At 40.0% G+C, this 15,437-nt stretch overlaps 1 protein-coding gene across 1 annotated transcript; it reads left to right on the top strand.

Moving 5' to 3' along the window:
- The first annotated feature begins 9,618 nt into the window (after window positions 1-9,618).
- LOC147421917 (putative glutathione S-transferase parC) lies at window positions 9,619-10,750 on the top strand. Its single transcript, XM_086502752.1, has 2 exons — window positions 9,619-9,939; window positions 10,235-10,750. The coding sequence occupies exons 1-2, from the start codon at window positions 9,619-9,621 to the stop codon at window positions 10,595-10,597; spliced, it is 684 nt and encodes a 227-aa protein (XP_086358878.1). The 3' UTR covers window positions 10,598-10,750.
- Window positions 10,751-15,437: the final 4,687 nt, after the last annotated feature.

Raw genomic sequence — 15,437 nt, 5'->3', positions numbered from 1 at the left:
ACAACACTTCCTATGAGCATCTCCCTCTGAACACTCATCAACTGCACATGGGCAATCCTTCACTTCATGCTTTTGACTCATGTATACCTTGCATTTATTCCTATTCTTCTTTTGACTCCCCATGGCGCTTATCCGCTAGAACTTTGATTTGGAATTTGGCTGCCTTCTGACTTCCACATTTGCAACATTTCTAATTCCAGATTCGGCAATTTGACTTCAAACTCTGCAACAGTCATTCTAATTTGAATTCTGATTTTGCAAACTTATCTGATTCTTGATTCTGGTGGTACTCAACTTCCTGCACTTCCTCCTAGTGGAACTTGACTCCCATAACTCCCCCCTGGTGGAACTGATCCCCCGGAATTTCTTCTTGGTGACCCTCAAAATGTGTGATAATAAATCTGGTTCATCTTCCACTTCTGCCTTTTGTCTGTCTCTCAGATAATCCGCTGGTACATCCAAATCTTCTTGTCCAATCTGGATATGTGTCCTCTTTTGCTTCTTCTAGGGCAACATCTAAATTTTGATGACTTTCAAAAAATCAACCCAACTCCATCAACGTGAATGTAACTGTCTTCTTCTAGAGTGCAAATACTGCCCATACAAACTTGCCCTATTTTGAATGTCTCTTCCCTTCATTCAGTAACTACTTTCGCCTCTTCAGCACTCGCTCCCACAAAAGAAATTTGAATCCGTCCATGCTACATCACACATACACCGTGATCACCAAGTGTTTAAGGCATAGACATTCAGAACAGACAAACACAGGAATCAGAATGGAACTGGAACTAGAACAGAAAACAGAAACTGACAACAGATTAATTCCACCATAACTTCCGCTTTCACATTCCCAAGAAGATACCGATCGACAGTTACATAGTTAGAGAATACTAATGGGCAACGCCCTTTTCCAAGAACACCCCTTGGAGTTTCAAAAGTACACAAGTTGATATTCCAAATTCCACTAAGGTAAAACATCCAAAATTCCCTCGGCTTAACAACACCTATCCTTGAGATAAACATGGATCACGAATTTTTCTCAAGAGATATATGATCTCTATACGGGGATGTCGAGTATGTCGCATCTGAAGAGAGCAAACCACGCTCTCTAAAGACTTTGCCATCTTTCATAGGAGAACACGAAACAAAATCGGAGTTTAAAATGGTACCTTCTTAGTGGAAAGCCACACCAAAAATGATGGATACCAAGAGCTTGATGTCTTCCCCTATACAATGCACACTTTATCTCTCAGAGCTACTAAAAATTAAACCGCATCTATGGGGCCAAATGGACAAAAACCTGGAAAAGATGGGCTTGAAAATCCCTTCACATGACCAATTTGTGGGCAAAAACATGGATGACACCTTGCCTAAGAAGCCACAGACAAAGCAAGTGCTAGTAAATAAGGTGGGTGACTACTGTGAAGGAGAAGAAGGAAACTCCACCTTACCACTTGAGTACAAAGAAGTAAAGGTGGTTGCTATATTAGATAGTGGGACAGGAATTTCCATTGCAACCAAAGAAATATGGAAAAAATGGGGAAAGCCTGCTCTTACAAAAACTTGAATGAAACTGCAATTAGAAGATGGATATGTGGAGAAACCAACAGGAATATTAGAACAAATTACTGTATCCTCGTGTGGCATTGAGTATGAGCACACCTTTGCCATCATGAATTTTGACAAGAGCAGCAACTTTGATATTATATTGGGTAGACCATTCACGCGTCAGCTCAAAATGGTACAAGATTGGGGATATGACTATATCTACTTGAGACACAAAGAGATCACTATGAAAATCAGTGTCAAAGATCATAGTTATAGAGATGTGGAACGAACCCCAGGGGAAGAATTAAATTCCACAACTAATTTCGAAAGCCAAGCGCATATTTGGATGTATGGAGCTTCTGAGCGTGTAAGTCTGAGGAAGGAGGATTGTATTCTCGATCGACCTATGGAGGATATACACTATATTCTAGAACCATTTCCAGAGGAGTTATTTGAACCCTTCGGATGGGATCAAATACTGGCGACTCTTGATGTCTGCGTAAATGAGGTGACCCTGACTAAATTTTGTGACGAAGATGGGTATGATATAACTCCCTTATTTACAATAAAGGTGTTGAAGGAAGCTAATGAAGTTTGTGAATGTGAAAGCAAAAAAGGTGAGATAGATAGCTACGTCCTGGAGCATGGTTCCAAGGTGCAAACAAAGGAAGCAGAGCAACCACAAGAATATGTCATCATTGACATACCTAAAGAATCGATAAAAGCTTTTTCAAAGAAGCCGACTCCAGAAAAAGTGCAAATGAAAGTAGATGAAGGAGAAAAGTTTCCAAGTTCATCAAAAAATCTTCAACAAACGCAAGATCAAAAGAAGAACATGGATAAGGATGAAGATCGATTATATCCTAGATGATCAAATTCAGCATATGCGGAGAAACATGACTCAAAATCACATGTTCAGCTGTGATAGATCCAAATGCAACAAAGAATCTAATGACTTATGGAATGTGGATCATCATGGGAAAGCCACCAATCAAAGAGCGAGAGGACATCGTGTACACAAGTTCAAAAATGCCGATTCCTAGCTTCGATGTGACAGAAGTCGTACTCAAGTTGAGTACCGGGGAGTATAAGGATACCTTATATACATAATCGACTCCCATCACATCAAAGAGAGTCTGATCCTGACAGAAAGCTTGAGGAACATCTTCTTTCAACAACAATCAAAAGCTTCAACAACAACAACTATAAGAGTTCATGAAGCTTCTCAAATCCATGTGGAGAAGAAATTGCCGACCATCACGGAAAAAGGTAAAGCGAAGGTAACCACTGAAGTATATCAACCTCGCAATATGACTTTACCTTCAATGAACCTCCATCAAATGTCCTGCAAAGCCTCTACATCAAGAGCCAAACCATCAACAATGCAATGGAAACCAAAACAAAAAGTCTATCAACCAAAGTTTCCATCACAAAAAAGAATCAAAAAGAAGGGAATCAACCAAGTGTTAGTATCCAAAGAGCACATCAAAGTCAAAGATCCAATTTGGATACATGAAACACAAGCTCGACTTCAACAACCAAAGGTCATTAAGTGGGTAGCATCAAACGAGTCAATCACTGCTCAAGGCTACTTTGAAGGAAACATTAACGTTTGGGCCAAAAAGCCTAAAGTAACAGCCTGGATGTCCTCACCTCAAGAAAGATGTTCTACAATGAGCGATCCAAGCTATCAACAGAATACAAAGAACTCAAGCAAGCAAAAAAACAACAACAAAAGGCAGAAAAAAAACCTTCCAAGCGGGCAACGCGAAAAGTATGGGTGCCGAAGTCAGACCTTAGCCAAGCTACCCAATACAAACAGGTACAGCATCGGATGATTCCAGTCAAGCTACTCGAAGCATAAGGATTTTATGAAGGTAACAATCAAATATAGTTACCAAAAATTGTAGCTCAGTCTGGAACAACCAAGAAAAATCATGCAGCACAAGCTTCTATCCCAAAGCAAGCAAAGACAACCAACATCCAACAGAAGCCAATTGCAACCAAGGCTGCTTCAATCTCTAGATGGATACCTCGTCATCAACTCCAAAATCAAGGCTTCTACAATGGAAAAAATTGGTTATGGCTACCGAAGCCCAGTGTCCATCAAATTATAGAAGAAGGTAAAATGCCAAAGACGGTCACACAAGGTCCAAAAACAAGATGGGTTCCAAAATTGCTCGTGGAAACTCAATCACAGAGAACCCATGCAAAGATTCAACCGCTTCATAAAGCAAAGGCTCCATCAGTTTCTACAACATTTGAAAAACTTGTTTCACAAAGTAGTGACAACATACGACAAGCAAGTCAAGAGGAGCCAAAATATGCCAGCCTACTCGATAAAATGGTGGCATTCAAAGACCAACACAATGGAAGAGGCCTAAATTTTCAGAACTTATGGAAGTGGGTTTCTGGCCTTGAACAGGTAAGTCCAAGTCGCCATTAAACATACATGGCATAAAAGTCAAAGTCGGGCAGCTAAGCCACTAAATGAGCGAGGCGTTGGACCTAAACCTTCATGTAATATTATCTGTGGTCTAAGCGTCTTAGTTATTCTAGGTACTGCTCAAGCTGGAAGAGTTGAGCATAATTACGTTGTGTCGCTCATGCTGGTAAAGGTGAGCATAAGAGTCGAAGTCATTGAAGTATAGTGGTAAGTGAAGGAGGAAGTCCAAAAGACACTCACGCACTCAGCACAGTGAGGTATGAGTGGAGAAGATTTTACATCAAAAACCCTTCTTGGAAATGTGGAAGCTATTGAGATGTCCTTTGATGTCACATGTGTTAAATTTGTTCCTTGAAGCACCCATCATCTCCATCTTTCACACTACATGCTTTTGTTTGATAAATTTCTCATATGTATATAGAGTGTCCCATAATTAGCACTTGCATTAGACACTCTTCCTTTGTTTCTCCCGAGCACTCACCTTGCATGATAGGTACTTCAAGTGGAATTGCTCAACTCCAATAAGAGCATATACCAAAGGCACTTTTTTCCCACTGGGTTTTTCCCTTTGGTTATCTAGGTTTTAGACCCTAATCTAGAAACCTTCATCATCATCATCTTGTATATATTACTTCTACATCAGCAATAAGGAAATGGCTACCCAAATCAATAAGCAACGACTTGGAGCAAAAATTGCAGGTCTCCATATGCTTATCAAGTGAATCTTTTATCTCCAAGGTTGACAACAAAGCTCCATCAAACAATGGCGAGTCAAAAAATGGCCTACAACGACAAGTAATGAAAAATTCAGCAAGCAAGCTATCCCACAACAACCATACGTAGCTCACAGAGTGCTTCAACATCGGCTACCTATGGTGAAAACTCAAATTACAGTGGACCTTGAAAGAAAATCCATCGTAAAGTCAACGCCACAAAGAGGATCGTTCTACAAACTCAAAAACATGAAAATCCCTCTTCACGGTGGCCAAGACTGGAAACAAAGAGGAGAATGCGCAACAAGAAGAAAAGTTGCCTCAACAATCAAGCTCAAATCACGAATCAACAACACGACAGCTATGAATCACTCTAGGAAGGGGGGAGCGTCATCAACGACAAAGCACTTCCCAAGCTGAAGACCAACCTTCAAGACAAAGCTAAAGACAACTCTATGCCAAGACTACACAAGGTCGTGTCAAGGGACGACACAAATTAGGAAGGAAAAAATGTTTAAGGGCAAACCGAACGGGCGCCCACCTGGCCGGACACGTAGCCGGACACCACATTTGTACTCTATTAGTTTTCCGACCTAGTGTAGTAATACTCTGTGTAATCCTGATCCCAGAGTAGTGGGTCAATTCCCTGAGTTGTAATGCTGTCATGACATTTGTAAAAGTACATGTGAGTCGGTCACTGGCCATTTAGAATGCCCTCGGTATAAATGACAATAATTGTAATGTGAAAGGAGGCTTATCTTCTAGAAGAAGAAAGGAGCTCAAAAAACGTACGCTCAAGCTACGAGCTGCTCCAACCTATTCTCCAAGGCAACATTTACTTTGTCTGCATGCTTGAAAATGACTTTAGAGATCAAAACATTAAACAAAATATTCATAGAGTTTGATCTTATAATGCAGTCTTCGAGAAAGTCTTTTTGTCTAGGCGGTAAGTTTCCTCTATACAAATACAAAATGGAAATACTAGTATAAATTTTCAAATTTGCAACATATTTGAACTATTTTCTAGTATATTTTATCGGGTTTTTTCTCCTTTATCATCCTTTGCAACCTGCTAATCTCGATTTTCAATCGGCTTAAGCCTAAGCTCAGACACACTTTTCTCAAACACTGAAGTATTGATAAACGATTCTCTCATTTGAGGATTTTAGAAAAAAGTCACTTCGCTAAATTGTTTAATTATTTTGTATGCTTATTTGAAAGCATTAAAATATTCTTTTGTTTTGATTTTTAATGTGTCTTTTTATTTTACTTCCTTTTTGTTTTATGTTGTTTCAAAATACTGATGTGCAATGTGTACCATTTACCTTATTATTGGGGCTCCTTCATAATATATAAGCCATTTGCGAGTAGCGGATACCAGCTAGAAGAAAATTAAAAAATGGCCTGATTGAGACTTACCTTAAATGTTATTTAAATTTTATAATATTAAATGGATCCTTTTATTTCACCTTTGATTTCGCATCCTCACATGGCACATGGCTTGACTTCTCTTGGAGTCTATTCTTTTAATATGCTGAAGTGAAGCTTCACCTTACATAATTCTAGTAAATTCTATACATACATACATACATATATATATATATATATATATATATATATATATATATATATTTATTTATTTATTTATTTATTTATTTATTTATTTATTTATTTATTTATATTTATATGCTTATGTTTATTAAAGCTACCTTATTTTATGAAGGCATTAAAAAGAAGTCCTTAAAATAACAAGACATTAGGCAAGGCGTTTATAGCATAATCCATCATTGAAAACAATGGTGTACATGCATAAATAATACACACACACACACACACACACACACACACACACACATATATATATATATATATTTATGTGCTTATGTTTATCAAACCTACCTTATTTTATGAAGGCATTAAAAAGAAGTCCTTAAATAACAAGACATTAGGTAGGGCGTTTATAGCATAATCCATCGTTGAAAACAATGCTGGGGTCAAATCGACCAGTAAGCCATTCTGGAACCGCTAGTTTGTAAATGTGTGTGTATATGGACAATATAATTTTATATTAAAACAATACAATTGCAACACTGATTAAGACCTACTTTCGATAAATCTTTACTCCCCCCTTACCTTCAACAGGTCATCGTGAGTCCTCACCTTGTTCTAAATACAAATGCCTCTGCTCACACCTTGAAGGCCACTAGCCTTATCCAATACATTCACATTGGTGTGAGAATTCAGAATGAGATCGCTAGTCAAAGATGTCATGCTTGGTAGTGCTTTGGTAGATATCTATGCCAAATGTGGGACCATTGCAGAAGCACAAAAAGTTCTAGCCTTCAATATTTGTGATTGAGCAGAGAACCGATTGCGAGCCTTTCTTAAATGAGGCGGTACATGCTCTTGATGGGCATCCTCTCAAGGATGTTGTCTATTGGAGCGCTTTGACTTATATGGAACTAGCAAGGAAGCTCTCTCTCTCTCTCTCTCTCTCTCTCTCTCTCTCTCTCTCTCTCCATGTTTCTTCCAATGCGCCACTAATTAGAGCACTCATTTGATAGTTGTATTATAAGTTACATAGACGAGTGTAAGACTTGTGTGTGCTACTAGTTAGAGCACTCCTCTGATAGTTGTTTTATAAGTTAGATAAACAAGTGTGAAACTTGTCCTATGGATACGAGAGAGAAGAAGAAGAAGAAGAATATTTTAAAGTCGTAGGAAACTATCCACACACACACACACACACACATATTTTAAACAAGGTCGTCTACAGTAGACGAAGGCACTGCCTTTAGAGAGAGAGAGAGAGAGAGAGAGAGAGAGAGAGAGAGAGAGAGAGAGAGAGAGGATGAACAATGGAAGCTCCACAAAAGATGCATACTCCATAGTAGTTACTAGTATGGGACTCGGAGAGACAGCGACAGTGTGCCGAGAGTGATACATATCGAGAAACACACGTGCTAGAAATAGAATGATTGCCACACAAGAAATTCCGTGCAAAAGTAGTACAGAAATCACACCTGGTGTAGTAGCGCCAGTATGTACAGAAAAACATTCTTTCGTCAAAAATTAATGTCGAAGTCTTCACATGCGAAGCATAGACTGTCTTCTACACCAAACAAAAATAGCAATTGCATGCATGTCTTCCACATAAAAACAACACCCTTACACGACGAATCTTGATTGGCCAAAGCCCCTATGGCCATGGCGACAAAATTCCTCTCAATAGACTCTGCCTAATGGCAATGCCAATAAAAGCCAAAGCTTTGCCACTTGTTAAACTCATAAAGCTCCAAATATTTTTAGGACGTTCACAGTCCTTTAGTGGAGAGTAAGATAGCAAGATACAGCCATATGTTACAACACATGCCTCATGGGTGACATTTTGAGATGGGATGGATTTGACGTCTTCCTGCATGTGGAAGATGAGATGAGAACAAGCTCCAGAAGCCTCTAAGCAATAAAAAGGAATTCTCATCAAGAGAGGGCAGAACTCTGCAGAGTCCAAAACCAAAGCAAGCGCACGCGTATAGCTCTCGTTAACACTACGTTGGTAATGGGACACTTTTATGTCCTGGGACACTTTTATGTCCTGTGAAGTGACCATTTTCCTTGAATTATGTCAAGAGTTTCAAAATGGATTTGGAGGTGCTATCTGTCTAGAAAGTTGTCTCATGAGCTGAAAAAAACTTGACATTTTTTTGGAATATCAATTCCATCTTTAACCTTGTCCTTGCACAACATTTCACAACCTAAACTGTGTGAAAAAACGGGTGTTGTTTGTGGCTTTTTTCAACTTTTTGCAACTATAACACTCTGGAATTCATGTTTGTGAGGTCTATAATGCTAGAGAACTATCTTTAGTAGTCCTCAACATGTCCTGATGCTTCTAGGGAGAAATAAATGTTAAAGTTGTAAGTTATGACCAAATTACAAAAATGGTCAAATCCTCTTTTTTAGCCAATTTTAGATCTTCTATGATTTTTTTGGTGGCTTTCATGATATCCAAATGCAGTTTTGATTCTCTGTGTCGCATATTGTAACTTAAAGCTAATATTCCTTGAGTTTTGGGGCACCTAATATCCTATTTTGCATAGTAGACAACGATGGTTGATTTTTTCAATTATAGAAGAAAACGAAACATTCTAGTATATCAAGTATAGCTTTTTTAATATTGTTAGTTTCTTGTGACAACTACATGCATTTTGTAGGTAGTAACCATATCTAGTCATAAGGATCAAATTTGGCTAGATATTGAATAGTTTCTATGGGATTCTACAACTCATAATGTTGAACCTAGTTTTTTCATGTTTGCTGTATTTAGCACTTCATCTTTGTCCCCAAGATTCCCCTTGGTAAGAGATGTATTATTCTTTTGACATTATCCATGGCTCCTTATGAACCTAAAGGACAATAGGGAACTAAGAAAACATGCATATATTATTTGTATTGAGTGTGGCTATAGAAACTTTGATGATAGGTTTGCAGAATGGTAAAAATTCAACTTTTTTGTACCTAATTCTTTTGACAAAACAAAAAATAGTGAGTGAGAAGCAATCATATGTTCTGATCACCAACCCATTGAAGTTAACTAGGGAATTTATCTCAAGTCCTACAAAAATCCCTAATCTTATTTTTATGCAAAAAAACATAAGAAATGACTGTTTTGATGAAAATGTACTGGTCCATCAACTTTGGAGGCTTGGTGTGACCAAAAGATGAGAAATTTTACAAGTTTCTCATTTTTTCCATGTGTAGTAGGCCTTGAACTATAACCTCATGAAAGGATTTTACAAAATGAGTGGATCTACTATGGTTTTGGAGGTTTTTTTCAAAACCCTGAAAGGACACTTTTACTGTTAGGTTACCAACCTAGTGTTAAAGCTTCTCACCGTGATAGAATCCACCATGTCCACACACAAAGTGGAAGTTCTGAGCATCTTGCCCAGCATGTTTGGCATGCGGGTCCTCATTGCCCTCAAGGAGAAGGGTATCCCCTATGAATACCATGAAGAGGACCTCCAGAACAAGAGCAAGCTCTTGCTGGAGGCCAACCCCATCCACAAGCAAGTCCCTATGCTCATCCACAATGGCAAGCCCATCTGCGAGTCCCTCATCATCGTGCAATATATCGACGAAGCCTGGCCCTCTCCTCATGTCTCCTTCCTCCCCAACGAGCCCTACGACCGTGCCGTTGCTCGTTTTTGGGCTGACTATGTTGACAAGAAGGTGAACTAGTTCCATCACTCAACTTTGCTTATGTTCTCTCTCCATTTTGCCTGTAATCTGTCTTTGCATGTAAAAGCTCTACATATGTATGCATGTTTATCTCCATGTGTGTATGCTTATGCATATGTATGTATATATACAAATATGTTTGTATATTGTGTGTGTGCGCGCGCGCGGCATAGTTTGGCCAAGAGCATTTGATATGGTCATGCAAATTCCTGCATGTGCTTCTTGGCTACCTACATGTAAGGTGAATTTCGCCTGAGGGTATCTCGCTGTGTGAGTGCTGTGGCAGATGTACGATGCAGGAATCAGGATAATCAGAAATCCACAGGGGGAGCAGAGAGAGCAAGGCAAGAGGGACTTCATAGAGGTACTGGAGACACTCGATAGAGCGCTTCGTGACACATATGGAGGGGGGCCATTTTTTGGAGGGGAGTGCATAGGGCTTGTGGACATAGCCCTGGCGCCCTTCCTGAGCTGGTTTGACGCTTATGAGAGGATGGGGGAGTTCCAGATCTGGGAAGCTGCCAAGTGCCCGCATCTGTTGAAGTGGGCAGAGGAAGTGTGGAAGGTGCCAAGTGTGAAGGAGTCTCTTCCACCTCCGCACAAGGTGGTGGAGGTTGCAGAGTTTTTAAGAAGGAAGTTTGAGCCATAGTTACACGGAATGGCCGTGTTCCCATTCCAATTTCTTGTCCAAATCCCGTTCCGTGTTCCAGACGTGAGTATCCATAACAAGGAATGGCATTTCATGCCCATTGCCGTTCCCGGTTCCCCGTTCTGACTTCCAGGTAACTATGGTTTGAGCAGGTTGGAGCTTAGTTAGCTCTATATCTTATCGTGTATATATTCTTGTTTTGTGTAGGTGAGCTTGACACCATGCATGTGAACTAGGTGAGACACTGTGTGAAAAATTAGGTGAGATTGAGGCACTAGTTAAAAGTTACCCCATTGTATATCAAAAATGAGCCCACTCTGGTGTGTGAGTTTATGCCTAGGAATTAAATGATAATCTTAAGCTTTAAGTAGAGACTTGATTTTGAGAGAGGATTTTGAGAGTCCTCCATTGGTGGTGTGGTTGAATCTGCCCAAAAATATTTCCTCATGTGGAATAGGCACAAGTGGTTGAATCCCTAAAAATATCTCATGTGGAATAGGTACAAGCAATGAACGCTAATGTATGCAGACATCCTCCTCTGCCCGAGACATTTTAAGAGCTTTGTGAAGCCCAAATCCCCTCCTTTGGTAAACAATTAATGTATAAGTAACCTTGTCATAGTTATCTCTTCCATGATAGCTTCTCACCCTTAATGTTCTCTACATTGCAAATGTCACCCAATTCCTCTACCATTTCTCTCTTCTTTTATCATGATAAATACTAAGCAAGGATGAGTAGGATTGAGAACTTTTTTTTTTTGCATTGTTAATTTATTACATTAACAATGTAGAAATTCTTTGTTTCCATGCAAAACGACTATACTTGATTTGTTAAGTATGGAGCTTGATTTATCCTTGTAATTTTCTGTAGTAAAAGCGCACATTTGTAAAGCTCTCATTATGAGGAGAAGCCATCGTGCGTGAAGGAAAATCACTCACCGGAAACCAAAATTTTTATGGACATGAATCAGGGGCAATTTTAGCGGTTTCGGGGGCTTTCGTCTCGGAGACTTTTTTTTTCGTCGGAATATTATGGCCGGACGTCAGTCGGAAAGTGGTCGGAAAACAACCGATCGGTTGGCCGGTGGTCGATAGTCAATGATCGGTGGCCGATAGTCGGAAGTCAATGGCCGGTGGCCGGTGGCCGAATTCAATGGCCGGTGGTCGAATTCAAAAGCGGACTTGTCTTCTCAAGGACGGCCGCACATGGGCGGATTGGAGGGTCCGATTTGGACTTATTCGCACAAGGGCGGCTACACATGGCTGTCTCTCATAAGAGAGGGCAACCCTTTTGGCCTATAAAAGGAGGTCATTTTTACACACATTTCATAGTGTGAAGTTGATGCAACAAGGTGAGTGTGAGGTGGTGAGAGTGAAGCAAGGCGGGAGCTCTATCAAGGGTTTAATCCGTTTGTAAACTACTTCTTCTTTTGAAGTGCTAAAGCCATTGAGTGGCTGCTTTTCCGTGGACGTAAACCACATTGGGTGAACCACGTATATCGTGTGTACTCTTTCTCTCTCTCTCTCTCTCTCTCTCTCTCTCTCTCTCTCTCTCTCTACTCTATAATCTCTTGTGTGTGAAATCTATCTCTCTCCATTAAGTAATCTACTCAAAAATCTATTTAGCTACGTCTTATTTTCTAACAACTGGTATCAGAGCAAGGTTTGCTCGTAGCTAAATTATCTCAAGGAAAGGATTCTTTGAATTGAGTGGGAGTTATGGCGGAGGAAGGGAAGCTCAAGATTGAGAAGTTCAACGGCAAAAATTACCAACATTGGAAGATGCAGATTGAAGACTATCTCTACCAGAAGGACCTCTATTTGCCACTAGACGGTCTTGCAAAGAAGCCCGCAACAATGGCAGATGAAGCATGGATTGTCCTTGATCGAAAGGCACTGGGAACAATCCGGTTAAGCTTGGCGTCAACGGTGGCCTTCAATGTTTCGGAGATGAAGACCTCGGAGGACTTGATGAAGTCACTTGACGACTTCTACGAGAAACCATCGGCATCTAATAAGGTATTTCTTATGAAGTGCTTGTTCAATCTAAAGATGGCAGAGAATGGTTCAGTTGTAGAACACCTAAATGACTTTAACACAAACATAAGTCAACTTCGATCAGTGAAAATCAATTTCGATGACGAAGTGTGAGCTCTCCTTATACTATCATCTCTACCGGATAGTTGGGACAGCCTTGTGATGGCTGTAAGTAATTCTATCTCTGGCACAAATACTCTTAAGTTTGATGATGTTGTGGGTGTTCTCCTAAGCGAGGAAATGCGAAGAAGAAGCATAGGAGAATCATCAAGTGCTTCACTATCAGTGGAAACAAGAGGAAGGCCTAAGAAGAGGTTCAAAAACCAAAAGCGTCGTAATCGCTCAAGACGGAGCACGTCACGCACAAAGTCAGTTCTTGAATGTTGGAACTGCGGCAAGAAGGGCCACGTCAAGAAGGATTGCTGGTCCAAGAAGAAGAAGGAAACAGAGTCTCAAGACAACAAGACAACATCGGAGGTCAATGTGGCAGGTAAAGTAGAGCAAGATGATCTAATTCTCTCATTAGACAATGCGTCTAATTCCTGGATAGTAGATTCTAAGGCTTCATTCCATGCGACACCACACAAGCAACATTTCCAAGACTACACCAAAGGTAATTTTGGGTATGTATACTTGGAAGATGATGAAGCTTGTGAGATTATCGGCAAAGGTACAGTTTCTGTCAAAACTGCTAACGGAAATGAATGGAATCTTAAAGATGTTAGGCATGTTCCTTCTCTTCACAAAAATTTGATCTCTACAGGACAATTGGACGATGAATGTCACAACATTGTATTCGAAAACAAACGGTGGAAGATCTCAAAGGGATCTTTGGTGGTTGCCAAGGGTGAAAAAGTCGGTACACTTTACTTGTGTACTGTTAGCACGCAATCTTCAGCTTGTGCAACAACTACAGAAGTTGACAGTGCGGTGTGGCACTACCAACTTGGGCATATGAGTGCCAAAGGAATGCAAATCCTTCAAACAAAGAAGCTTCTACCAGATTTGAAAGAAGTGGACTTAGAGTTCTGTGAAGATTGTGTTTATGGTAAACAAAAGAGGGTAAAATTTTAAAAATCAGAAAATGAAAGAAAAAATAAAAAACTTGAGTTGGTTCATTCTGATGTTTGGGGTCCTGCAAGTACACCATCACTTGGTGACTCATTGTACTATGTAACATTCATAGACGATGTGACTAGAAAAACATGGGTTTATGTCATGAAGAATAAATCTGATGCATTTTTCATATTTCAAAGGTGGAAAGCCTTTGTGGAGAATGAAACAGGTACCAAGGTTAAATGCCTCAGATCCGACAATGGGGGCGAATATTGCAGCCAAGCTTTTGAAAGCTTTTGTGCTAGCAATGGCATTCGGAGGCAAAGGACAACCCCAAGGACACCTCAACAAAATGGGATTTCGGAAAGGATGAACAGGACAATCATGGAACGAGCATGAAGCATGCGGCTACATGCAGGCCTACCTCTTGAGCTTTGGGCGGAAGCTGTAAGTACGTCTGTACTTAATCAATCGGTCACCCTCAACGGCATTGGATGGGGGAGTTCCAGAAGATGCATGGACAGGTAAACCGGTGAATTATGTATTTCTCAAAGTGTTTGGGTGTGAGGCTTTCATGCACATAGATAGAAGCCTAAGATCACGGCTAGATGCAAAGTCCAAAAAGTGTTTCTTCATTGGCTATGGAGAAGGAGACTTTGGGTATCGCCTATGGAATCCTGAAGATGGTAAAATCTTAAGGAGTAGGGATGTAATTTTTAACGAACAAAATATGTACAAAGATTACTTGGAAAGAAAACAAACAAAAGAAACAGGTGATGAGTACATGGAGCTTGACGACAGTGAAGACTCAAGGACTGCAAACGGTGACAATGTGCAACAACGTCAACCAAATGAGGAGCCTCAACCTATTCCCCGAAGATCTACAAGAGCAAGTAGACATCCAGAAAGATTTGTTCCTTCCTTCAATCATCTCTTGATCTCAGATTCTGGAGAGCCGGAATCATACGAAGAAGCTATGCAACATGAATCCAAAGAAGAATGGACGAAGAGCATGCAAGTGGAGATGGACTCACTACATCGGAAACAAACATGGGAGTTGGTTGAGTTGCCTAAAGGTAAGTGGGCACTTCAAAACAAATGGGTGTACAAGCTAAAGGAAGAAGAAGGTGGGAAGAAAAGGTACAAGTCTAGGCTTGTGGTAAAAGGTTTTTCTCAAAAGAAAGGTATTGACTTCAATGAAATATTTTCTCCTGTTGTAAAAATGAACTCAATTAAGCTTGTCTTAAGCCTTGTGGCTGCTCATGATCTAAATCTCGAGCAAATGGATGTAAATACGGCATTCCCTCACGGTGACTTAGAGGAGGAAATCTACATGCTTCAACCAAAGGGGTATGAAGTAAAAGGTAAGGAGAAAATGGTTTGCAGATTAAAGAAGAGTTTGTATGGTTTAAAGCAAGCATCAAGACAATGGTACTTGAAGTTTGATCGATGGATGTTGGATCATGGATTCACAAGATGCAACTCGGATCACTGCGTCTACACGAAGAATTTGGGAGATGGGAAATTCATCATCTTAATGTTGTATGTTGATGACATGTTGATTGCAAGTGCTAACATGCAAGACATCAAAGACCTAAAAGAGGAGCTGTCCAAATATTTTTCAATGAAAGATTTAGGTGCTGCAAAGAGGATACTTGGTATGAAAATATGAAGGGACAGGATGAAGAAGACAATAAAGCTATCTCAAGAAGATTACATCAAGAAGGTACTAGAAAGGTTTGCAATGC

The sequence above is a fragment of the Adiantum capillus-veneris genome, chromosome 27 (assembly GCF_014529385.1).
Source record: "Adiantum capillus-veneris isolate H3 chromosome 27, ASM1452938v2, whole genome shotgun sequence".
NCBI lineage: Eukaryota > Viridiplantae > Streptophyta > Polypodiopsida > Polypodiales > Pteridaceae > Adiantum > Adiantum capillus-veneris.
Note: the sequence above shows the minus strand (reverse complement) of the source record. Positions and strands in the feature narration are given on the sequence as shown.

What these genes read in the sequence shown, in the direction of transcription:
- LOC147421917 (XM_086502752.1), top strand. Translation starts at nt 9,619, where the DNA reads ATGTCCACACACAAAGTGGAAGTTCTGAGCATCTTGCCCAGCATGTTT. An exon ending in CTGACTATGTTGACAAGAAG is followed by an intron (nt 9,940 to 10,234) that starts GTGAACTAGTTC and finishes GTGCTGTGGCAG; the next exon opens with ATGTACGATGCAGGAATCAG.